General features: G+C 45.3%; 1 protein-coding gene across 3 annotated transcripts; it reads left to right on the plus strand.

The window, feature by feature from the left end:
- Positions 1-4846: 4846 nt before the first annotated feature.
- On the plus strand, positions 4847-24566 carry TGIF2 (TGFB induced factor homeobox 2). Of its 3 annotated transcripts, none has more exons than XM_082226444.1 (3): positions 4847-5115; positions 8699-8937; positions 20604-24566. In XM_082226444.1, exons 1-3 carry the CDS (start codon positions 5097-5099, stop codon positions 21201-21203), a joined length of 858 nt encoding a protein of 285 aa, XP_082082570.1. In that variant the 5' UTR covers positions 4847-5096; the 3' UTR covers positions 21204-24566. The 3 variants fall into 3 exon arrangements, with proteins under 3 accessions (XP_082082570.1, XP_082082569.1, XP_082082571.1); XM_082226443.1 differs by lacking the exon at positions 4847-5115 and adding an exon at positions 5530-5619; XM_082226445.1 differs by lacking the exon at positions 4847-5115 and adding an exon at positions 5687-6518.
- The last annotated feature ends 1748 nt before the right edge of the window (positions 24567-26314 follow it).

Consider the following 26314-nt stretch of genomic DNA (forward strand, 5'->3'; position numbering starts at 1 on the left):
GATTGAACTAGAATGTGAATTCTGGGCCCTTCTCCTAAGAGACAGCCAGTTAGGAGAGTATCCAAGCAGGAATCTCTGGTTCTCCAAAATGTTACTGGACTCCAACTCCCATCAGTTTAAGTCATCGTGATCAATAGGCATGGATGATGGGAGGTTAGAGTTATACAAGAGCTGGAAGATCACACAGTCATCTTAAGCATGGTACATATTGTAAAGCAGTTGGCTGAATGGTTCATCCCAAACACTGATCACTGGCAAATCCATGTACTGCACAGCCATTTATAAAATGCAGTAGTTCTGTTTGCATGGACTTGCTGTGCATTTGACAAGTCATTATTAGGAACAGCTAGCTCCATCAAGCAAATGGCCCATCTAGTCCAGCAATCCTGTTCTCACGGTAGCTAACCAGGTGCTTATGGGAAGCCCGAAAGCAGGTCCTGAGTGCAATAGAATTCTTCCCAGTTGTGATTCCCAGCAACTAGTATTCAGATGCCTTTGACAGTGGGGGTAAAACATACGTAGACAGCATAGCTAGGTATCTGAAAAAGTGTGCATGCACATGAAAGCTTATACCAAGAACAAACTTAGTTGGTCTCTAAGGTGCTACTGGACAATTATATATATATATTGACTGCGTCAGACCAACACAGCTACCTACCTCAATCTAGAAGCATAGCTAGGAGACATTGACAACCACATCCTCCATCGGCCTCAGTCCAGTATACCTTAAGGAGCGTCTCCACCTCCATCGTTCTGCCCGGACACTGAGGTCCAGTGCTGAGGGCCTTCTGGCGGTTCCCTCACTGCGAGAAGCCAAGTTACAGGGAACCAGGCAGAGGGCCTTCTCGGTAGTGGCACCCGCCCTGTGGAACGCCCTCCCACCAGATGTCAAAGAGAAAAATAACATGTACATGTAAAATGACATGTACATCCCAGCTTTTCTCCAAGGAGCTCAATGTGGCGTACATAGGTCATCTCCTCCCCATTTTATCCCCACAAAAACCCTGTGAGGTAGTTAGGAGTGAGTGACTGGCCCAAGGTGACCTAGTGAGCTTCCGTGCCAAGTGGGAATTCAAACCCTGGTCTCCCAGGTCCCAGATGGACACTCTAGCCCCCATACCACACTGGCTCCAATGCTCCACACAGATATTTCAGGCCTAGCCATACCTACATTTTGCCTTGCAGCCCTCTATTTGTGGCTGAATTAGCTCAATAATGATAGCCAACAAATTTGTACATGTCAGGGTCCCCTGATTCTCTACTTCATCTCAGAAAAGATGTTGAAACGTTTTTGCTTGTTAATGTTTGTGTTGATTGAATTATCTCCACCCTTTTCTGTTCCTTTGGGGGGAATAGAACAGCTGTTTTTAGAATCAAGATAATAGAACTTGTGGGTGGGGGCTCAAGAAACAGATTTTTGCAGCCTAGTTCTGTGCATGGCATTGTGACCTGTTGAGGGAATACCAGAGCCTTTCAGTGCAGCAAACATATGCAGGATCAGTGCTGCGCACCAGCCACCCGGTTTCAGGAACTGCTGTCGATAGAATGGTGCCACAGCTACATTTCTAATTAGTACATTTATTTCTGTCTGGGGCCCTTGAATCTCTTTAGGTCACTTGTTTATGAAAAGGCAGAGTGCCTGAGACCCACTTCACCTCTGCTATGCATTGTCCCTTCTATTCAGTTCAGTTCTCCTTACCAAAAATAAAGGAGGGGTTGGTTGCGAGGAAGGGGGGGGCGTCTTCTCTTCTGTATTCCTCTTCGTTCAATCCTTTGCTAGCCTCTAGCTAATTGCACACCATCCTCCACACACACACACACACACACGTATATTTTTATATATATGTTTAGTGTCAGAACTAGATCAACAGCACAATTTACATAGGTCTGAAGTGGGAGATATTTGTGGGTTGACCTTGGGCCATTCATAGAGCCTCAGGCTTGCCTACTTCACAAGGTCATTACGATGATAAAAATAGGGAGGAGAACCCCATAGTGTCACTCTGATCTCCTTCAAGTGGGATATAAATGTAATCATGCATTTTTGAGCATCAAAACAATGGACTAGAAAGCTCACTTCAGGTGGTGGAGGAGGAGATTGGATTTGATATCCCGCTTTATCACTATCCAAAGGAGTCTCAAAGTGTCTAACATTCTCCTTTCCCTTTCTCCCCCACAACAAACACTCTGTGAGGTGAGTGGGGCTGAGAGACTTCAAAGAAGGGTGACTGGCCCAAGGTCACCCAGCAGCTGCAGGTGGAGAAGCGGGGAAGCGAACTCAGTTCACCAGATTACGAGTCTACCGCTCTTAACTACTACTGCTAAGTAACCATGTAAGGAGGGAGTATGGGGACAAGCACCAGATCTCTGTCTCCAACCCCATTTCTTGGAGGACAAGCCTCTGTAGCTCACGGAGAGTATGATAAATGCTGCTCGTAAGAAGAAGCTCTTATCATAAGGAAGCAAGCAACTGTGCTGATTCACAGAGATGGCTTCACTTGTCAATTTCTGCCCAGTATGCAGTTTTAAATCAGGGATGGGGAACCCGTAGCCATCCAGATGTTGTACCAGCTCCCATCAGCCCCAGCCAACAGGCCAACAATAGCCCTTGTAGTCTAAAAACATCTGGAGGGCCACATCCCTATCCCTATCTCAGAGACACGGGGCCTCTCCATAATAAAGGGTCAAGACTGATTTGTGATATCTGCCATCACTGACAAGAAAGCTACCTGTGTGTGTTGGAAATTAAATTAATGGAACTTCCTCCTAAGTAAATGCATTTAGGATTAAGATCTTATTTCCATACTTCTCTGTTCGTTTTATGGAAAATTCAAAATTCTACATGGTAGCAAGTAACTAGAATTCACACACACACACACACACACACACACACACACACACACATATCATGGCAAGTGAGCATGCATGAGATCGCACATGAGAGGCTGAACTCTGAGCTGGGAATAAGGACCGCTAAACTCAGACTTACTTCTGGGTAAACAAGTATAAACTGAGTCTGCATGTCTTTTCAAAATGCAGGGTGCAGGCTTTTAAGACACACATGAACCTTTTTCAGAACCTGAGTCCCTTTTTCTGCAAAAGATTGCTAGCCTGATTTTTAATTCTAATAACTGATACAAACGTACAGATCGGTTACATTTGTTGTGAGAGATTAGTGTTGAGTACAGTATAAGGGCAGGAAAGAAAAGGGGAAAAGGCGGGGAGAGGAGGGGTGTGTGAAACTTATTTTCTTTCTTATAGTGTACATGTGGTGTTTGTCAACTGGATAAGTTCTCTTTCTATTTGCTTGTTACATTTCCTTGGCTGGGGACTGCATTCTGATTGGTGGATGACAATCCCATGCTGGTTTCACTAATTTGCAGTCTGACCTATCACAACAATTGTGAAGTTTGACCACTCTGATCTCCTTGGAGGAAGGTAGGATACAAATGCAAACAGATATACTGTATAGCTATAGATAGATGACAGTGAAGGCCTAAATACCATTGATTAAAAAAACCTAGTTAAAACAAAACCTCAAAATGCATTTAATAAACAACAATGGAAAACAATTTTGGCAGGAGGAGGTTTGAAGCAGGCGGACTTAACCCCTTTTGGCACCTGCTAATATTTCACACCCAGGCTCCATGATGTATTGCAGAATTAGATATGTTTTTTAAACCCCATTGCTTTCAATTGAACTTTAGGCTACAGTCCCAAGCCTACTTACATCCTAGGAAGTCCTTTGGAATTCTGTGGCACAGTAAACATTTAAAGGGGTCAGCATCACTGTGCACTAGATTGTAGCTATGGTATGTCTTAGCAGCAGGGGCCATAATTATTTCGCTTTTAAAATTTGTTGGTGTTGTTTATGAATGCAATTTTTTTAAAAAATTGATTATTTATTTATTGCATTTATATCCCACTTTTTTCACCAAAGAGTGCAAGGGGGCATACAATGCTTCTCCCCCGACCTCATTTAATCCCCACAACACCCCTGTGAGGTAGGTGATGATGTTTCCGCAGAAGCATTCTAGTATTGCTTTTTGTTTTTATTGAATCAGACAGAGCCTGTCTTACCTAGTTACTGGAATTAAAATCAGGAATGAACAGTGCAGTCCTCTGCATGTCTACTCAGAATCAAATCCAATTGTTTTAAATGGGGCTTACTCCCAGGTAAACGTGCAGAGGATTCCATCTGCACTGTGCGAGCCTATGCATGCCTACTCAGAAGTAAGCCCCACTGATTTCAGTGGGATTTACTCATAGGTAATCGTGTATAGGATTAAGGTGCCAAGAGTCTCTCTTATGCAGGATTGCAGCCTTGGAACTAAGGGATGGCAACTTTAAAAATTAAATGTTGCAACCATAACGTTGTTTTTCTCCAATCTCAGCAACTGAACACCGTAAACGAGATTAGATTTTCTTGTTCATTTAATGAAGAAAATGCTGATTTTGTTATAGGTCTTTGATCAGAACTCCCCCTCCCCAAAGAGTGTTAATAAAAGCAAACAGTGGCATGCAAGCGTGGGCTTTTTCTTATCTTTTCGGGAAAGTCCTTTAAAAGTTTCAGTGGAGTTTTATTTGAAAACAGAAGTTTCTCTGTTCTGCAAGTTGCCCCTTTTTCCGGGAGTTGTAATTTTGTTTTGTTTTCGTCCCGGCTGGTACCACCCACCTTCCGCCTGTGCCCCCTCCCCCACCTTTTCAAATTATCTTGGTGGGTGGGTGGGGGAGGGAGGGAGGCGAGTGCAGAGCCTTCCTTTAAGGGCGGACTGGGCTGGATGGATGAGCAGAGCGGAGGAGCGGACCCTGGGAGCGGGGATCTGACGTCAGCCCAGAGGTAGTTTCCCTCGCGAGCTGTCAGACCGTGTGGCAGGTTAGGTATTAAAGGCACTTTGAGCAGCGCCCAGACCCCTCCTCTTGAGCGGCCGCCGCGCGCGCACACAAAGAGAAGTGCCCATCGCTGCGTCCGGCAAGGATCCACCACCAGCTGCGTCAACGCTCCCTTTTCTTGCCAAGGCGTGGATTGAAACACCGCCGGGAGCGGAGCCAGGAGCTTGAAGGGGGCGGGTGGGAGACGCTGCGAGAGGAAGAAAATGAAACCGACCGGGAAAAGTAAGTCTGGGAAGTTGCTCGGGGTGCATAATTCCCCCCCTTCTTTTTGCTCGGCAAAACTTTGGAGTTCTCATTATTTTTGCAAAAGCGTGTGGGGCATTCTGAAGACTGGAAGCACTTGCAAAGGGGGCTCGGGGGTTTGGGGTTTTTTTTCCTTTTGCAAAACCGCTGCCTGTTTTCTCAAAGGCAAACCGCAGGCAGGAGAGGGGGGCGGTGGAGGAGGAGGAGGGGGAAAGAGTTTTCGTGGGCGTCCAGAGAATGGAGCGCCCTCGTGGAGAACCGGGTGGTGTGTGCGTGCACGGAGAGTATCCGATCGGGGTTTGCAAAAACTCTTCAACTTTGCAAAAAAAAAGAAGTCTAGTGGGTGGGAGAGAAGAGGGACAAAAAAAGCACCACGAGGAGGGGGGTGGAGGGGGGGGCGCGGACGAGAAATGCCTTCCAGGCACTCAGCTATGCAAAAGCGAGCGAGAGGCGAGGGAGTCGGGGAAGAGGATCTTTTGTTCGGTAACGTTCAATGCAACATTGCGCGAGAGATCCAACTTCTTTCCTGCCTTTTCTCTCCGAATGGAGGGTCTTCTGTTGCCCCCCCCCCGGCCACCGTCCGGCTTTCTTTAAAGGAAACAAACACAAACCTTAAAAAAAAAAAAGATTTCGAAGGTTTCTCCTCCCGAAGCTGCTTTCTTTTACTTTTACATGCTTCTGTTCCCTCTTGATCCCAAAATGGCAACTTTCCCAATTTTTTTTTCTTTTGCAAACTCCTCCCCACATCTGCCTCCCCCCCCCACCCGCAAAGAAACAAACCCCTTGCGATTTTGGACTCTGCAAATTTAGGTTTCTCTTGAAAAAAAAAAAAAGCAAAACCTGATTTCAAGTGCTTGTAAAATGACAGCTTTTGGGGGGAGGGGGTGGATTTGTTTGGAGCAAAGCCGGGGTAACGCGTGCTATGGGGGGGGGGGCGCGAGTTCCTGTTTCTTTTGGAACAAAGAGAACTCTGTCTAGGCATCTGTCACTCAGGGAAAGAGACACAAGAGAAACTTTTTTTGCGAGAGCGTTTCTCGTCTTCCGATTGCTTTCGGCCTTTGGGTGCTGGGGACCCCTCTTTTTTTCGGGGGGTGGGGAGGAGAGGAGGTCTCTGCTTATTTCGACCTTGCCTCTTGGTCCCCCCCATGGAAGGGATTCGGAGGCGGTGGTTTTGGGGGTGAGAGCGGTGATGCAACTGGCAGAAAACATGGAGTCCAGGCTTGTTTTGTGTGAAGTGGGATGGAAGGGATTTAAAGAAAGAGGTTGTCCCGGGGGTGGGGGGTTGAAGCGAGGTTAGCTTCCCTCTCCCACGTTACTTTTCCTTTTGAAACTCCAGACCTGAGTTCATTATCAAACCAGCGCCGGTGGGAGTAATCCGCGAGGTATTTTCGTGTTTGTGTATATGTATTTTAATTGCTGCTTTACTAAGTAGCAAACTTCTGACACGTGATTTGTCTCGCTTGAATTCAAACGGAAGAAAATGAAATGTTTGATCTGCCTTTTTTCCTCCCTCCCCCTTTTCCGCCCCGGTTCGGATCTATTTCCAATTGCATTCTCTTTGTGTAGGAATGGACACGGCCGAGGAGGCAGCTTGTTGCTATTTTAACTTCCTTTTGCTTGCATTTTGAGGTTTGGGGTGGGTGGGTGTTTTGATAAAGTGGACGATACGCGGGGCAAACGTAGCCGACCAACCCCCCCCCAAAGGAAACCAAAAACAACCCGTGCTTTTAGCCTGACTCTCCACCGACCTTCCTGAATTTTTTGCATTTTATTTATTTTATTTATTTCGCTCTGGGCTGGATTTTGTCGTTCCCATGTGCAGCTGGCGGTGTGGGCAGTTCAGGGCCAGGAGGAAACGGCAGCAAAAAAAAATAAAAATAAATTGCTGCTCCTCCTCCTCCTCCTCCTCCATCCCTGATGAGATGCAGACTTGAAACAGGAGAGAGAGACTCCCTCACATAGCCAGCAGCTCCCCCTGAGCCCTTCTGCACTCGGCGTTGCCTGGAGGAATAGGAGGACGAGGATCCATTTGCTTTTGCAGCTTTTTTTTTTTTAAACAGGCACAAAGTTTTGCCCTTTTCTCTTCCTCGCGGGTGGGGGGCGCGCGTAGAGGAGAAGCGAATGCACGCTTGCATTTCAATGCACTTGAATTTGCCTGGCGTTTTTCTGCGTGTGCGCTCTTGCTGGGGGTGGATGCGGACGTGTTGATCTCCGAGTGCCTCCCTCCAAACAAACTCGACCGCATGTCTGGAAAAGGGCTAACCTTAAGCAAACTTGGAAGTCTTGATGACTGCTTGGCCCACCAGTTTTTTATATATGTTACCTCTGTCGTCCTCCCTCCCCCCACCCCGTTTTGGGGGGAATGTAGGGGGGGGGAAGTCTCTACATGTAAAGGGCTTTGGAGAGAAGAAACTTTTAAGAGCTGTAAGGCTTCAGCCTCCTGGGAGACTTTCCTAATAGTGGACACTTGCTTTTTCATTCTGATCCCCCTGCAAAGTAAAATGCATCTTAATTTCCTAACATTTTGCACAATACGCTTTTAACATGTATTGGAGTTGGCTCAAAAACATATTGATGAATGAATTTTAGTTTGGTTTTTTTAAATACAATCATTCTGGTGTGGGTTGGGGGATCGAGGTCCAAACCATTTTTTTTTCTCATTTGGAAGGGAAAGCCATAAAAATACCGCTTTGTCAGAACTGGGCAAAATTGTTAGAAGTGTCAGGAGTTTCACAGTAAAGAAAGGAGCCATATTAGGAAAAAATAGTTCTGGGTTTCCTAATGAAAACAGTGTCATTAATGTTCTTTACAAGAACTCCATAGTTCTGTGATTTCAATACCAGCAGTCTCCTTCTATAGAGCTTATGGCACAGCTTCATAACTTACTTTAAAATATTGTAGCTCTGTAGAGTATGTAGAACACAACTCTGTAGAGTCGAATGCCAAGCACCACTTTGAATTTGACCATAGTGCAGAGTACGGATGAGGAACCTCCAGTTGTTGTGGTTTGATTATTGCTCCCATCACCCCACGCTGCATAGTGAAACAATCATAGAATTGTAGAGTTGGAAGGGACCCCAAGGGTCATCTAGTCCAACCCCCTGCAATGCAGGAATCTCTGCTAAAGCATCCATGACAGATGGCCATCTAACCTCTGCTTAAAAACCTCCAAGGAAGGAGAGTCCACAAGCTCCCTAGGGAGACCGTTCCACTGTCTGTTTAGTTGGAATCTCCTTTCTTGTAATTTGAGTAGTCAGTGGTCAGGAGTGACAAGAGTTGGAACCTAGCATCCTTTGGAGAGTCGAATGTTCTCCAGCCCTGCTGTTGAGGTTGGCTTTTGCACAGTTGACCATCTTCTGCCTCAGTTACCCATGTGCAAAAGGGCAGCTTTTGTGTGCTGCCCAATTGTGAAAAGGAAGATGAGCAAGATGCAATTAGCGAAGGACCTTGTTAGGTACACCTGCAGTGACTGTTGAAGACAACCTGCCTTCTTGCAGCTCTTTCACACCTGTGTAATTCCACCTGTGACCCATTATGTCTTGCATTGTTTCCCATATCCCAGGCTTGAACCAAGACAGATCTGCCAGCAGCTCCACCATGTCGGATAGTGACTTTGGGGAGGATGATGGGAGCGTATCTCAGGATCCGTTGCAGCCCGGCAAGAGAAAACGAAGGGGCAACCTTCCTAAGGAGTCTGTGAAGATTCTCCGGGAGTGGCTCTACGAGCACAGGTTCAATGCATATCCATCTGAGCAAGAGAAACTCAGCCTTTCTGGGCAAACAAGCCTCTCTGTTCTTCAGGTATGAGCTTCTGTATAATCCTTTCCTAGCAGGTTATGATACCTGCATACACAGGGTTGCCAGGTGCAAAAGAGGAGAAGGCTTTGGTACCTTTAATAGTACTGCAGAGGAAGGGATTTTGGCAGGTGTAGGTTGTCATGAAAGATGAAATTCTTTCTTCTCAATTGCTGTTAACGAGTACTGGAGCCTTCACCTCTTGTGCCTATGTATAAGAAGTTGCAGATTTTTTAAAAATTTAAAAAACCTGTTAGCAAAAATAAATCCAAAAAGTAAAAACGAACCAGCTTTTATTAGGCTCAACTAAAATGTCAAAGTAATTAGCAAGCTTTCCTGTTCCTCGGAGATCTTCTTCAGGCCGATTAAATCTCTTCATCCATCCCCCAACACAAAAGGAAGGAGAAGCTGGGCATGATGGGAAAAAGTCTCAGGGTCTTAATCTTGTGTTGGCCTCTGCCCTCCAACCACTAGGTAATACTACCCAGTTCGGCCTCTCTTGACTCTTCCCCCCCCCCCCCCACAGTGCACAAAAAGTAACCTCCAGCATTGTTAATGTAAGGACTATCTTGTTTTTCTTTACTTCTGTTCTCTGCCTTCCAAGGGACATGCACATTCTGCTTAGTGATGGGAGCAGATGCAGGTAATTGCTACTTTTCATACCCTCAAAGGGAGGGGGGCATGGTCATTCTGTGTGTCCCTGTAGCTGCATCTTGGAATCTGTTTTATTCCCTGCATGTTAATGAATTAAGTCTGAAGAATGCCTCATGTACTTCATCTTAAGTTTGTTGGATAATGCATATTTTGAAGATTTTCCATCATTCATCTGCCCTCTTCCTCCCTCTTTGTTTTGTCTAATATCCACCTTGAAGAAGAATTCTGAGGAGATCGAAAGCTGACTTGCTTTTCTTTGGCATTTTAGTTTATCATAATAAGGTTATCGGTTGCATTGTGTAGCTAATGTTCAGCTCCACCTTTTGCTCTGAATTTGAATTAGATGTTCTTAATGTAACAGGAATCGTAGCTTCTCACCCCCTTTTACAAAGAAACAAGTTGGGTGTCCCTTTTCACCTGTGTTAAAGATCAGTAATCTTAAACCTGCTTTTCACAAGTTAGCTGAATTTAATTAGTACATAAACAGATACACTCAATGATTTTGCACCTAAGAAGTCTGAAGGACTGGTCAGATCTGCAATAAGTTATGAATTTAAGAATGCCTTATGGGCCAAGATCTATAGCTATTTCTTTCTATTGGGTTGATTTTGTTTGGTGTGCAATCTGGAGCACATTTTATAAATATATGTGCACGTGAATCCACTGAAATAAGTAGCGCTTAACCTGCAAGTAGAACTGGGGTGTCAAAATACTCTAGGCTGATTTGCAATCCTATGCTATTGTTGTAATGTCACTACTTGAATTAATTCCAGTCTTTTGCATGTATTGGGAAGAATCATAGAGTTGGGAGAATGTCTTGTAGGCCATCTGGTAACCTAAACCGTTAGACCTAGTCCTGCTCTCTGGGGCAGTGGAGAACAAATCTACCCTTTTCTATGGATTGGTCTCTCCAGGTAGCTTATTAAAAGTGGTAACCATGCATAGCTGAGTGTGAATTTTAACATACCAAGAAAGATCTCCTTAACAGCACAAAATTAAGTTGCATTCTGCAACAGCAGATAATTTGTATGGGAAAGTGAGACAATAAACTATATTTTGTGATTGTCAATCTGGAATAAATTATTACTGGGGGTATTAGGGTGTGCATGACTCTTAAAAATGATGACTAATCTTTTTTGGGGGCCTATAAATGCCCCTTATGTGGTCTCTTAAGACGAGTTTCTAGTCTGGCTTGCTGTAAACCATCATTTAAATGATGGTTTAAAACGAACATGTGTATTTCTCCTAGGGGGATGAAGACTACAAACCAGAGATTGGCTTGTTGTTACATGCAAGGTAGCACTTGTGGCTTGTTTGTCTCCTCACAAACTGCTGTGGTAAGTCAACAACCCACCTTGGCTTACCACTGTGGCTTGTTAGGACACAAAAGAAATGCAAGTGGTGGCTCTCATGTAACAGTTTGTTTCCTCTCTGGCATGTTGAAGAAAAGTGTGAAGCATTGTCTTTGTGAGCAGTGTGCACCAGGACATTGCTCACTCATGTAAATCCATAGTTTATTTCATGCTAAACTATGGTTTAACACGGCATGTTAATGGGGCCTATATGGTTGTAGTCAGGATTCCAGAAGACCTCCATTCTTGGATGGTCCATCCCTGGTCTTCTACTGGATTAGTAGGGCTTGAGGGTTGAAGAATTGGGCTGCAATCCATCTGTATTGATGGAATCAAAGCATTTTAAATTTATCCATTTTGTGCTTGCCTTATAAGTGTACAGATTTTCTAAGGACCCCAGTGTACTGCAACACTGCCCAGGGATTTGAGTGGAAATCTGTTTATGACCAACAGATCCTTGCAAGGTCTCAAGGAATGTTGGGCAGCTAGGCCTTTGGGAAACCTATATTAATACTGTTGTTATTACTATTGTTTATCTACTGCATTCATTTCAAAAAGAAATACCAAGGTGGTTCACAAAAACCAGCAGCAAAATAGCAAAAACAAAAAAGCCAATGATAAAAATAAAGCGATTTGGTAACTAAAATACATAGTAGGAGCTAAACATGCATTAGAAATTAGAGGTTTAAGCGAAGCCTGTAAAATCCTCAGTGACTTCCCTAGGGTGAAGTAGTATTAATAGAAGGGTGAGATTTCTCCATTAAGTGTCTGGGCTTTGCTTTTCACTTCCTCATCCTTCAACTCCACTTTAAGGCATTTCTTGGCAAGTGTGTGTGCCTTGAGGGGGAGTGAAAAGCAGGATATGAGCCTAAATGAACAGTTGACTTGGTTTTGGGAACAAAATACCCAACTGCCCCAAAGGTGTTCCCATCTCTTTCCTCCTCACAAATGCTTTTTGTCTGTGGTTGTACTGGGGGAGGGGGAAGGAAGCATAATTTAGAAATTAAGAGAAAACACTAAACAAATCTAACCCAGTCCTTAACAGTTTTAGCTGAACTGTGTTCTGTGCCACCCACTCAACACCTGATGTGAATTTAGCCATTTACTATTTGTATGGAATCAAGTACAGCTGAGGAGTTCCTTTCTGTGTGTATTTGGTTGTTGCCTCAACTTTTGGCAAGGTGTGCTTGCCCTTGAATGCTTGTGAAACACACCTAGCTTCCTTATCTGTCAAGTCCTTTCCAAGGATTTGAAGGAGAGGCCAGGGTTTTCGGAAATAACTAAATAAATATAAGATATTCTGCTGGGTCAGTCTAGTGTCAGGAGGGTAACGAGACTTCTGCTTCACCTGGCAAGAGATGCAGGAGCTAGGAAGGGAATAGAGGTGTGGCTGAGGCCAGGAGTGGGGTTTCCCCTGCCCTGATTCATCCTTGGCTACAGAGTTTGTTTTTGGAAAACAGCATCTATCTTCAAAGAGCAAGCGGCAGATTTCTACCTGTGCCTTGCAGAGACGTTTAGAAACACAGATGTTTCTATGCCAATGTTAGGTGCTTGTCACCAGGTGTCTGGATAATTTTTATTTTCTGGGTCTGTTTTGGGAGTAAGGGTCTTGCCGTAATATTGAAAACCATTGGCCTGTTCCATGGTGTGAAACCAGGGCTTGCTGTGTTTGACAAGTATGTTAAAAACAATGGGTGGAATTCAGTGTTGCATTTGTGGAACAGTTATGTCTGATTTCCCCTCCCCATACACTGTGTTCCCCTCTGAGCCAGCTTTAGGGGGGCACTGGGGATGGAGAGGGGGAAAGCCCTTGCATAGGACTTCTGTTGACAGGGTTCAGTGTTAAGCTAGTGTAGGACCCAGAATTGTTTATAGAAAGAGGTTCTCATGCAACCTGGTTTAATATACCATAGGAATACTTGGGTGGTGTGTGTTGGTGGGGGAATCAATTTAAAATATTGTTAGATGGCTTCTTCCGCCATATGAGGGCAGTAGGGTAGCTTAGATGGTTCAGGGCAAGGCCTGTGTGGCACATGCAGCTCTGTTTCCCAGCATATCACCCCCACTACCTCCCCCTCAACATTTGCCACCTGAGGCAGCCACCTTACTATGTCTAATGGTAGGACTGGCCCTGTCAGGCTTCTTAGGAGTTCCGCGAGAAACACCTCCAGGGCATGCATATTGAAAACTGGGGAATTTGATCTTGGTTGCTTCATGTAAAAGGAAGCTTCTTAAAAAGTAGTGTTCTAAAGTAAAAACCAGTTTCTTTCAGGTGAGAAAATCTATCTTGTATTTTTAAAAAGACATTAGACCTTCCTTACTGTAACACTGTTCTATCAGTGCATACCACATTCCAGTGGATTGGGTTTAATTTGGTTAAACATTTAAATTGTGATTGCATGAAATAAGAGACTAAACTGTGCACGTTGTACAAAGTGAAATGGCAGAAATGTTAGCTGTATGCACTTTACATCCTGAAAGCTTAGCTTTCAGGATACATTTTTGGTTGGTTGTTTCTAACGGATAGGTATAGTACTGAACAACCTTATGGTTCAGCAAAGAAACCAAAACCAAATTCAGACTGCTAGGGCAATGCCACGTTAGTTCCCTTCACGTGAAGGGGGAATGTTGTGATTGTGGGGAAGAAAGGCCTGCTCATATGTAGGCTACTTCCCAGTAAACAACCTTGCTGGGGCCTGGAAATCTGTAGGTGGAGCCACGAACAAGTAAACGGTGAAGTGGGCTGTTATGCAGTGGCCTTTATCCGTTCTGTTGTGTTTTGTAAAATCTTTCTTTATGTGGTTTGCCTCCCCACAAATTGCATTTGTTTACAATTTAAATACAAAAATGAGAGGAAGAAAAAGGATGAAAGGGTGGTTTCTTTAAGAGCCTCTGGCATGAGTTCCGGCCTTTTGGGTTTCTCTTTTGCTTTCCCCGCTCAGGACAGAGGTCGCAAGTCACTGGGAAGACAGGGGAGAGACTGTCCCAGCTGGACTCTCTTAAAGGAGCTCATAACAGCTCAAAGTCTTCCTGTTTCTAAGGAAATACCTCCAGGTGAATCTTACAGGAAGCCCACTGTGACTTCCCCCTCTCACCCTTCCAGCTTGGAGTAGGTGGCCTTAACCCCCAGTTGCATACATGTTGTGGCCTTTGGTACTGGCAACAGAGTACAAAACCAGTCCTCAGGTTTGTTGCCATTCACACAAATGCTGCTTAAGCTCTCAAAAATGAGGTGAGCATACCACCTTTTCTCATGCTGACAAGAAATTATCCATTGTCCTTACTTGTTACTGAAATAGCAGTCTTAACCAGCTGCTCAGCCCTACCTAGAATGCACACTTGATTTCTGAATATGAAAATTCTCCAGCTACAACACTTACATTTGCTAAACAAGCAAATGTAACTTCAGCAAAACTAGCTGAGTGGTGCTGCATGGATCCAAACAGCCCAAATAGAAATATAATATGATAGATATATTCTGTTTGGGCTGTCTGGATCCGTGGAGCTCAGCTAGTTTTGCTGGTGAACCCCACTGACAATATTGCATGGGGGTAAGCCTCCCAAACCAGTTTGTTGCCAAGCAAGTATCACTTTGGGTTTGGGAGGTCTGGCATGGTGGCACCCAGATTTGTTCTGGGGTGACCAGTTGTTTGTGTCATTAGAGCTGGCATAGTTCATTGTGTGTGTCGGAGGGGGGGAATAAACAAACATGGCTTTGGATGTAATATAAGGACATGTAAACCTAAGGAGTGTTGTTGTGGTTGATCCAAAATACTCAGATTGTTTGATTGATGCTGCTTAGCCTTGTGAAAAGGAGAAAAGTTCTTTTTAGAACTGACTATTCGTGATCAGTGCATTTTGGCCTCTCTTTCTCTGTAGCAGAGAACTGTCCCCACATAACTGGGGTCACTTGGGTGCCTGACTCACTGAACAGCTAGTTGCATTCCTTGCAAAGTTCTGAGCTTCCTTTGATAGTTCCCATCTCTCTCTCTCTCTACTGACCAAGCTTGGTGCTCTTAGCTGGGATCTGACTGCACAAGAATGCTTAGTCTGTTCTGCTTGGCTTGCTGTGAGCACAAATATTCCGATAACAAGTTGCAGCTCTTGCTTGTATGCAGAGAAGGAGTTGGCTTGCTGAAGACCATCTAAATATTCAAGGTCACCTTTTGTATTTCTAAAAGCAACATAAATTGCACCTTTTTCTGGTACAGTGTACTTGTGCACAAATGTAGCTGAACATAAAAGTGGCTGTGAAATTTCTGCATGGAAATGTTTACTGGGACTTAATGATTGGTTATGCAGTTAGAATTTGTGTGCAGCGGTGCCTCAGTTTCTCTCTACATATGGGGCATAAAAGGTGTACAGCTCATTGAACCTGGAGTCTTCTAATCAGTAACTGGAAGGACCCCTTTTCTCCTTGCTTAAGGAGCTTTTAAATTTGTTCTTTTAGCAGTGAGACTATGGTAGGGTTGAGAGCTGGGTAGTTTCCATGGTGTTAAGCAGCAAGAATAGTGTCAAGACTTTCAGAGTATCTCTTCTACCCATGATGGCAATGCTGTGGTCAGAGGCAATATGCTTCTGAATACCAGTTACTGAAAATCGCAGGAGGAGAGTGTGTTATTTGTGCTCAAGTCCTGCTTGCAGGTTTCCCAGGTTTGGCCACTGTGAGACCAGGATGTTGGATGAGAGAGACATTGAGACTGATCTAGCAGGTGCTTCTTCTGTTCCTACCTCCAGTGGCGTAGCGTGGGTTGTCAGCACCCGGGGCAAGGCAAGTAATTTGCGCCCCCTAACCCATGGATTTGCACCCCCTAACCCGTGGATTTGCGCCCCCTAACCCTAACCCCCAGATGTTGCGCCCGGTGCGGCCGGCCCCCCCTGCACCCCCCACGCTATGCCACTGCCTACCTCTGAGGCATTGTACAACATTGGGGGGAAGACCCTACCTTTCTTCTGTCATGGAGAGTCTTCACACTTATTCAGGCATAGAAGGGCAGAAGGCTCTCCTTGGTGGTTCTGTGCTCTTACCAGGGCAAGACGGGGGAGGTCCACATTGTGAATATGCCTGCAGATGTGTTCAACCTAGAAGTGTTTTAAATGTAAGCTGTGGTGAGCTGCCTGCTTCTGTTTTTAAGTCTTGTAAGCCATGTGCAACGAAACCCCCAACTTCTTGCTCCACACGTATGGAAAAAAACTATGTATACTTGTGAAAGGAGACCAGTTTGAGGCTTTGGAAACATGGTGATTGTTTTCTTGAGGCGGGGGGTGGGGAGGGGATTAAAAACAGGAAAATTATTGAGTTTGTGTTAACACGTATCCCCAGGGAAAATATTTTACAGAGCTGCTGATTTGCAAAAGATACATCAGTCTACTTGATTTATTTTTCCATAATTGTTCTCTTTGAAGCACTCTTTCATTTTGGTTTGGCTTTCAAGAAGGAAAAATTGTTCTACACCCTTGTGTGTGACGTGAAACAAATTGCACAGGCAGCAGCTGTGCTTCCCAAGGTCTTGTAACCAGCTCCTCATGGCGTTGTGCTAAGATTCCTAGCGGGCTTCTTTGGCAATGCATCCAGAACTTTGCTAGTTCGCCAAATGGAAACGTGACTGTCCCTCTCTCTTCCAAAGAGTGCAGTTGCACATGTTCGTACTGTGCAATCCAAGCTGGTGCCCTCCAGCTGTTCGAGACTGCAACGCTAATCAGCATGGCCACGCTGGCTGGTGCTGATGGGATTTGTAGTCCAAAACAACTGGAGAGTACCAGCCTGGCAAAGGCTGCTCTAATACCCTAATTTGGTGCTCTACAGCTGTAACCAAGCACTGTGCTATTGTGCAGTGTGGCTGCTTCATGAGCAGTTGCATAATGCTGTTGCAGGTAGAGGATGGAAAAAGGCTAATAATGACAGGCCTCGAGACCTGAGAGACTTAGTCTACAGAATGGTCCAGAATTGCACAATACATTTCTGCTGGAGTGAAGCCCTACCTAAGTGGGAAATAGGATGGATAAACGTTGTTATTCCTTTAAATGGTGAGTTCATTGTTTGCTATAATTGAGCTTAGGTAGGTAAAGGACCCCTGGATGGGTAAAGTCCAGTCTATAATGGCTTTAAATGAAATCTCAGCTTTATTACAAGTATGTTTTCCCCTTCTGTGATCCTCATAGAAAACTCATTCAATATTAAAAGATGAGGTTCATGCGGCAAGAAGGGTAGAGAGAAAAAGGGAGAGATGGGAAAGAGGTTGGGCAGTGCTAGACGGAGTACAGTGGGTGAATTGTAAACAGGAATTTAATATCCAGTTTACTTTCTTGAAACATTTCTACACAGTCTCCCACATCAGTCTTTACAGCAACTTTAAAATAAAGGGATGAAAGCAGCTGGTAACCCAGTGCAGATTTTTTAAAAAGTATAATAACCTGCTGGGGCCAGACTGATCTCCACTTCCCAGTGGTCTTTCTTGGAAGGAGGTGTAGCAACTGACCCAACAGCCAGGGATGGGGAACATTTTTCAGTCGGAGGCCATATTCCCTCTCTGGCTGCAGGCCAATGGAAGGGGCCAGTGTCTTGTATTTATTTATTGTGAGCATCTTACTGCACCCAGTTACTAAGAAGTCATGGCAGGTATAAAGACAGTAGAGACGTTCTCCTGCATCTAGGCAAGCTCTTCGTGTATGCCCTTCTTGGGGGTCATGTTGTTGTTGCTATTATTATTGTAAGTCCTCTAATCTACATAACCTCTGCAAAATATTTCCATGTCTCAAATTATGAATATTTATGACTCGCCCAACCAGCTTGGAAACTTCAGTTTCCATTTCATGGAGGGTTGGTGTTCTGCCCAGTAAGTACCAGCCTTCGCTTCTGGAAAGTTTTGGACTTGCTTTAAAATTACGTGAACTTACTCGGATACCTTGCAGTGTGTCTTAGCAGAGGCCCAACCAGATACCCAATAATTTCCTGGTTTTCCTTGCCCCCTTGTGTTTAGCCAGATGCAATTCTGTAGTGTGAAAGGAATGTAGACTGCACCGCTGAGAGGGTTTTGAAATAAGTTGCCAATTAATTTGCGAACTGTTTTGATCACAGCCGATTGGTATGCACATTTGTTCACAAATCTGTGAAATGGGGAAATTTCATTTAAATCAGCAGGCTGTTCTTTCTGTGCCAACCTAGGCAACTTGTTGTCTTGTGTGTTTAAGTTTCACAAAAACCATTGCACTTACTTTAGTAGGGGATCACTTCTTACTCTGTTTCCTGGGGATTTTGCTGGATCAAGCTTCTTGTCTATAGAAGAGTTTTTCACTCTTGATTACCATGTACATGTGCATGTATGTGATTGGTTTTCTCTAGTTATACGCCTAATCAAGCTATACATATTTTTTTGGGAAAAAGGATGGGGGGGGGGGAACAGCCATTGCTGTTTCTTTGTAGCCCCTGGCGTCAGTGTTGCCCCATGCAAGCTCTGATGTAATGATGAAGGGAGCCAATCCCAAGCTCCTGTGAAACGTGGCTGAGGGATCGGCCTGTGGGTCCAGCAGATTTGCTTCTCTGCAGGCAGAGTGGGAGCTTCACCCCCAAAAGCCTCTTAGCTGCAGTGGCAAGCTCTGCCACCAGTGTGCCTTTGCAGATGGTGCTCTGTCAGTAGGGACAAAAATGGGTGTGTTGGGGGAGCCTTTGGATTCTCGGGACCCAACAACTTCCCACTCCCCTAACAGCCCCTGGAGCTGGCATAGTTCTCCACCCCCATTGCCTTTGAAACCAATGCCTTGGATAATTTCTGTCTTGGCTAGCATGGGCTTGACTTGGGTTTAGGAAGAGGCTGTTCCTTCTCCCTCAACGGCACCCCTCCCCAACCTCTGTCAGGTTGCTCTGCCCATCTCCATGAGACTTTTTGTGCCGGATCTTAGACTTGTTACAAAGTGTAGACCAGACTTTCTCAGCCTGGTGCTCTCCAAATGGCTTGGACTACAGCTCCCATCAGCCCACAGCTGGAGGGCACTAGATTGGGAAAGGCTGCTGTGGGCTCTGTCTTCATATCCAGTCTCTTCTCTTCCTCTTTCCCTCCCTCTCGGTTTCACAGAACCAGGGCTGGTTGCTCTTTCAGTTTTTACCTTTGACATCCTGCTCGTAGAAGAGTTCTGGGAAACTGGAAAGTTTGCCTACCACTTTGTTAAGTGATGTCCCATTAATACTTTTTGGTCTTAAACCTCAACTCCTTGTACTTCTGAGCCTAAGGGACAGGAAATGCTCTGGTACAAATAATTCAGTAGATCAGTCTTTGGGTACTGTATTCATGCGAATAAAAATAGTTGCTGAATTATAACTGACCGGACCTGGAGTGGAACTTGAGAGAGGTGCACATTTCTCTATACTGGATTTTTAATTTTTAAGCCCTAGATTGCCCTGTATAAAGGAAACATCCTACATACTTTCTATTCACTCCTGGGCAGATCTGGCAGGAGAAAAGGCATGTCAGGAATCTTGGAATAAATGGTCTGTGCTTTATCCTACACTGGTTGGGCAGATCCAAGCTTGTAACACTGAAACAGAAATTCAGTTGGCAAGAGAATAGCTGCCTTCTCCTGACAACAGGTGGCAAGAATAGGATGCTGGAGGCAGAGAATGAGCCATTGCCCCTCCCCAACCTTTTAAGTGTGGTGGAGTCTCCTACTTTGGAGGTCTTTAAGCAGAGGCTTGACAACCATATGTCAGGAGTGCTCTGATGGTGTTTCCTGCTTGGCAGGGGGTTGGACTCGATGGCCCTTGTGGTCTCTTCCAACTCTATGATTCTATGATTCTAAGAAACCTGTGGGAAGTGCAGTAATGTTTGATTTGCAACCATGATGCTGTTAAACCTATTTCATATAAAAAAGAGGGCTACATGTAACTCAGCGGCAAAGCACCTAGTTTGCACGGAGAAGTCCCAGGTTGTCTTAGGGGGTTTGTGAGAATAAAAGGAGAAAGGAAAGAGCCACAAATGCTTTTTAAAAAAATAATTTTGATTATAACCATTTCCAGAATCACATTCAGATATACATTTCCACCAATTTCCCTTCTTCCCTTCCCCGATTGCTTTAATTTCCTCACCATTCCCGCATATTCTTATATATCCATTTAGATGACTTTCCCCCCTTTATTCTTCCTTTATTATATATTCCCAGTACTCTTTTAACTATTTTGCATGCCCTTGGAGAAATGGCTGTATGAGAACAGAAGAGGAGCCTTGTTCTTCTTGCCAGTGGCCCATCTAGCCCACAGTGGCCAACCAGCTACCTCTGGGAAGCCAGCAAGCAAAACCAACAGCACTTGCCCTAGTTATGATTCCTAGCACTTGGCATATTGCTTCCAACAGTGGAAGCAGAACATTGCTGTTCCAGCTGGTAGTCACGGACAACCTTATCAGTCATGAAAAAATACAATTGGCTATTGAAGCCTCTGCATTTCTCTCTCTTGCTCGCTCACTCCTTCTTAGAAAAATGTGCCCCTCAACTTCCAGTGTAGCAAATGCTTTCCTTTTCCTTTTGCACCTTCTCTGTTGTCTCCCACGTTACAGGTGGGCAGCCTCAACTCTGCTCTTCCCCGAGGGCCTTAAGTCTAGCACCATAGCTGCTGCGCACCCCCCCCAAGTCCTTGTTCCTTGGCATCTAACTGAGCCCTGTGCATTTCTCCCTTAGATCTGCAACTGGTTCATCAACGCCAGGCGCAGGCTCCTCCCTGACATGCTGCTTAAGGACGGCAAGGATCCCAACCAGTTCACCATATCTCGCCGTGGTGCCAAATCTGCTGATGTGACACTGACCCATGCAGCCGCCGCCGCCGCCACCACAGGGTCCGGACTCCTAATGGTGCCTCCTGCCTCCTCTGCCTCCTCCAAGCTGCTCTCCATGTCGGTCTGCTCGCCCATGACCTGCCACCCTGCCCGGCCCCTGGCTGGCAGCCTGACTGTGGTGACGAGTGAGCAGGAGAGCCCTCGCCCCACCTTCCAGCAGGTCAAGCTCGAACCTCACCCCAAGCAGCCGCAGCTGAGCGCGACGGGCAGCACTCTGGCTCTCCTGACCAGGGCAGATGCCGCCAGCCCCACCAGCGGACTCTTCAACACGCCGCCGCCGACTCCGCCCGAGCTCTTCGGAGAGGACTTCAGCAGTTTCCAGTTGCTGGTGGAAGTGGCCTTGCAAAGGGCAGCTGAGCTTGACTCGCAGAAGCTGAGCGGGCAGCTGCCTCCGTCACTGCAGAGAGAGGCCGCCGCGCCAGCCCTCTCCAGAAAAACCAAGTAGCTTTCTCCAGCCACTAGCTCCTTTTGGAGGCTTTGGGGGTTCCCCTGCTCCTTCTCCCGAGTTTTTCTGTTGGCCTCTGCACTGAGGGTCTTCCCTGCCAGATGTTAACGCTGTGATATGGCTACCCCTCAACCAGGAGCAAAACAAGCCGGGGCTTCCTTGGCCGTTTTGACGCTGTGCTGCCAGCTCACCTCGGCTTCTAGAACGAAACACTGTCTCCGCCGCAAAGCAGGAGGACAACACATCCTTTGGCTAGCGTTTCACTTTTTCTGGACCTTGCCAGCATCCTTTCCTCCTGTTGAAGCCGCGTGGAGGACACTGTCTGACTAGGGGGGTGCCTGAACCACGCACAATCTGCTCTTGAAAGGACCGAGAGGCCTTAACGTGCTCTGAGAGAACATGGCTGGTGTTCTGTTACTGTGACTTTGTGTTTTATTTTTTTGCTGTGGAGCATCCTTGTGCAGAGGTCCTTCTCTTCTCCCACTTTTTTTTGAAGCCTGCTGACATGGAAGAGAACAGGAAAAAGGGTCCAACACGTAGCGGAGGAGAGATAATTAAAAAACAAAAAAACCAAGTACCTTAAAAATACGAATTATGGCGGGGAGGCGAAATGAGTGGTTTCACCTCTGCCCAGAGAATCCTAACGCGTGTCCTTTTTGGGGGCGGGCGGGCAGGGGTTGTTTCTGTTTTGCTGTTTCTGTAGCATAACTTCTTTGACATACTCTTGGTCTGGTGCGCATGAGTGGCTGGCCCCTGCATGTTGCCCAACCGGAGTCCCTGGCATGAGCAGATTTAACTGGAAATGTTAATGTTTGTGGCACCCCTCTCTCTTTCCACTGGGAGGTGGAGAGGGGGAACAATCAACGACCACCCTTCGAATACTGGTGCCAGTTTAAAAAAAAAGTATGGTGCTGTTTGAGCAATTTTATTATTATTTTAGGTTCTGGCTTTTTGTGACTTCATCCATTCCTCTCCCTGTGTTTTCCCCCATGTCATGTTTGGAGATGCACCGATGTGATCAGAGTGGCAGGGAAGGATGCTCTGCTGGCTGAGAAGCAGCAAAGGGGCATTTCAGAGGTGGGGAAGAGGGATAGGTTCTGGAACAAGACTCTTTGACTGTGAAGTTGCTTTAAACAACCCTTTCTTCTTTGTTTTTCATTTTGAATTTTGTTGGTCGTGGACTGTAACTCGGGAAATCTAAGGTGTCTTTATGGATGTGCTGACAAAACTACCTATAAGGGGGGCGGGGGGGGGTAAACAACCAACCTCCCGACTTTGTTTTGGATCCTTGCTCTCATCATGCTGAATGTAGTTTCTCTTTTGCTGATGGAGCACAGGTGCCCTCTTGTGGCCAGGAAGGGAGGTTGAACAGAGTAGGGTCTTCCATAGTGAATCACAACCTCTCCTGCAGACTACAAGCTGTGTGTGACCCTGAAATTGCCTCCCTATATGATTTGATGTGTCCCCATGTACTTGGCAGAAATTTAGACCCACCTGATAGTATCTGATCCCCCTTGAGAAGTGTTTTCCAAACTTGGGTCTCTAGCTGTTTTTGAACTGCAACTCCCATTATCCCTGACCTGATCCAGCTAGCTAGAGATGATGGGAGTTGTAGCCCCAAAATAGCTAGAGACCTACGTCTGGGAAACACTGCCCAAGAGAGAGGGCATGTGGAAGCCCATGGCCCCACCGGATGTTGCTGGAGTTCCAACTCCCATCATCCCTGACCAGTAGCTGGGGGGGGGGCATGCTGGTTTGGATGGGAGGGAGTTGGGAGCCCCAGCAGCATAAGCAGGGCCATATATTTTCTTCATCTGTGGTCCATGCCCTGGATTTAAGGGGGCGGGAAGCTGGGGGTTTGCAAGATTGAACTGCTAAGACATGCATATATTTTTCATTGAGTTACGCCCCCCCCTTTGGCCTGAGACCAGGAACTTGCAAAACACAGAGTGCCCTGGGTGATATGAACATCCACCTTTTTTATTTTAATAGTGCTGTTTCACTGTAAATGTAAGTTAAATAGTGATCTATTATATACACCTATATATCTTGAAAAACACTAATTTTTAGAAGGTGTTAGCCTAATTTTTACGTTGCATGAATAGTAAAGCTAAAAAGCCCAGCAGGATGCAACTTTTCACATTTTTGTTCTCGAACTAGGTGAGCAAACCTGGTGTCGAAAAACGACAAGGACAGCAGTGAGTGCATTGGAGAACTGGAACTAATAGGGTGGGAATTGTTATGGGCTTAATGGAACATTGTGGTGTGCCTCCCCCCTTTTGCAAATTACAGATTTAGGGCTAAGATTGGTACAACCTGTAATTGCTGCTGCACAAATAATTGCCTGCTTTCCTTTTGTTGGTACTTTTTGATCTTCGGTGATCCTTTATCAATCAGCAGGGTATAGCGTAACTCTGTCTAGAGAGCTGCCGTTTTCACATATTGATCCAGAAATTTGAAAAAGCAAATACATTGCCAAATTGTGCTGCTTTCTGTTTTGAAAAGCCTGAAGAGCTGTCGTGTAACATACTTGGTTTTTTGTTTGTTTGCTTAATTCTAAAATCTTGTGGATTAATTTGACTATTTGCATTGAATCTCTGGAAGGTGGCTCCTTCCATCTCCTTCTCAAGCTTGGTTCCTATCTTGTTTTCTGGATTGTGGAAGCAAAACTTCTTGCTTCCCCCCCCCCCCTCCAATTTTTTTATTGATTTTCCAAAAATTTTTAGATAGACAAACAAACATAAATCTTAACTGTACTTAATCCAATCTTAGTAACATTTTTAAGTGACTTCCTCGAATCCCCCTGACTAAATTTCAGTCTATATTATTATAACAGTTTTCCAAAATTGACCTTGCTTTTTATAGGCTTTCAAGAATTATGTATCCCTTCAAAGTGTCACTGAAATTGGCAAGATACTTTTAAGCAGCAGCATCCCAAGTCCAACTGAAGATACTTAGTCATGTTCACACTCTTAATTAAAAATGTTTGAGTAGTTTCCCCTCCTCTACCCTCAATTAGGCCCCCTTGACTTGGGCTGGATTGGCAGCTGTTTGATTAGAATTGTGCCTCCATTAAATGAAGCAGTTTGAACCTTCTTTCCTGGCACTGCAGGAAACCTAAGCAGATCTGAAATTGCTGCACTAGGTAACAAGAGCAATGTTTCAGTTCCTACAATGCACTGACTATTCTTGCTGTATCTTATTTGTCCAAACGATATGGAGACCTTGTTTTTGATGGGATGGGAAGTTAAAAAAGGACAAAAAAAGAGAGAATATTCTTTTGTCTGATGTTTATGAAGCAAAAAACTACTGTAAATAACTGTTTTGGATTTTTTTAATCAATAAAGTTTTTTTAAAAACACACCACACCTAGTTTGTATGGTCTCTGTGTGTAAGAACTCTGACCTTCCTCTCTGGCTCTTTGCATCCAGTGTTGTGTGAATGTACGTACAGGTGCATACAGTGACTGCCCTTACCCTATGCAGAGGGTCATAAAAGCAGACAGCAGAATTCTGTAATGTAGAAGCTCGATTGGTGAAGGAGTTTGGCATATACAGAACACAACTTAGTCATTTCTTCTTAACGGCAGGTGTGCTAGCATATTGAAAAGGGGAGCTTTCACTGACAGAATCAGAGCAACAATCCCTGGTATTTCTAAAGTAGGCCACATACAGTTTTTGTACAAAATACTTTATCTTTCCAGTGCCCTCTTTTTTTTTTTTTAAAAAAAGTCACATTGGCACTTGGTCCCCTGCTTCCTGAACAAATCAGTGGCAAGAGGGTTTTGCCCCCTACTTTGGGCAGAGGGGGTTGATTTTTTTTTTAAAAAAGCGTAATATACGTATTAGGAAAAGGGCAGGCAGGCAAATGTTGCACTGCTAGAGAGAGCTCTGCCTTCCCTGCATCCACGGCTACTAATTCTTCCTCCATGTTCACAATTACGACCAGTTGCTGGAGATCACAGGAGTGGGAAGAACAGGACTACTCCTGTGCTCAGATCCTGCTTCCCAGTTTCCCACAGGCTTATGGCCACTGTGAGAACATTTGCAAATTACTTCTCTGGGTATAAAAACAAACCGCCTGGTGGCAGGCTAAAGGCCTGTCAAAATGAAAAAGTGGTGGAAACCATCATGGTGGTATGCAAGCTGGACCTGCAAAGGCTGGCTATTTCATAGACCAAAGCAGAGGAGGTTAGTCACTGCCAGCCTTTAGGAGTAAGTTTCCTCCTCTGATGGTCTGAAGGGTGTTGGAGAGGGACCTGGGTGCATCCCTGGACCCAGCTAAATTGGGTGAAATCTGGACCATTGACCCCAGTCTCTCAGAAGAAGAGTTTTCCTAGACTCCTGGATTCACAGCCCAGTTGACTGGCCAATACACACTGGACTGAGCAGCCACTTGATGTTGGAAGGCTGCCCTGGAAAAGGTACTTACCAGCACCAATTGTGGGAATGTGGTCTAGGTGAAGGTAAAGGGACCCCTGACCATTAGGTCCAGTCGTGGCCAACTCGGGTTGCAGCGCTCATCTCGCTTTATTGGCCGAGGGAGCCGGCGTACAGCTTCCGAGTCATGTTGCCAGCATGACTAAGCCGCTTCTGGCGAACCAGAGCAGCGCATGGAAACGCCGTTTACCTTCCCGCTGGAGCAGTACCTATTTATCTACTTTTACTTTGACGTGCTTTTGAACTGCTAGGTTGGCAGGAGCAGGGATCGAGCAATGGGAGCTCACCCCGTCACGGGGATTCAAACCACCGACCACCTGATCGGCAAACCCTAGGCTCTGTGGTTTAACCCACAGCGCCACCCGTGTCCCTCTGAGAATGTGGTCTAGTTTGTCTCAAAAAACCAAAGTGTTGGGAGACATTTGTTCTGTATTAGGCAGGAGATTGATAAAAGATCCCAAATCATGTCTGCAAAAATGATGATTAAAATAATCCTGGGTTCTCTCAAAGACAAACTTGGATGGGTGTTTTTTTCAGGGTGGGGGAAATCTATGCAAAATCACACACATTCAGGAGGATCTATTTTCACTGTACTGTATCTTAACTCCTTTGTAAAAACAAAGCATCTGTATGTGTGTGTGTTCTCCCTGTCCTTTGGGGAGAGGGAAGGGT

The sequence above is a fragment of the Podarcis vaucheri genome (assembly GCF_965113315.1).
Source record: "Podarcis vaucheri genome assembly, chromosome: 6".
NCBI lineage: Eukaryota > Metazoa > Chordata > Lepidosauria > Squamata > Lacertidae > Podarcis > Podarcis vaucheri.

What these genes read in the sequence shown, in the direction of transcription:
- TGIF2 (XM_082226443.1), top strand. Translation starts at nt 5,547, where the DNA reads ATGCCTTCCAGGCACTCAGCTATGCAAAAGCGAGCGAGAGGCGAGGGA. An exon ending in GGAAGAGGATCTTTTGTTCG is followed by an intron (nt 5,620 to 8,698) that starts GTAACGTTCAAT and finishes CCCATATCCCAG; the next exon opens with GCTTGAACCAAGACAGATCT. An exon ending in CAAGCCTCTCTGTTCTTCAG is followed by an intron (nt 8,938 to 20,603) that starts GTATGAGCTTCT and finishes TTTCTCCCTTAG; the next exon opens with ATCTGCAACTGGTTCATCAA.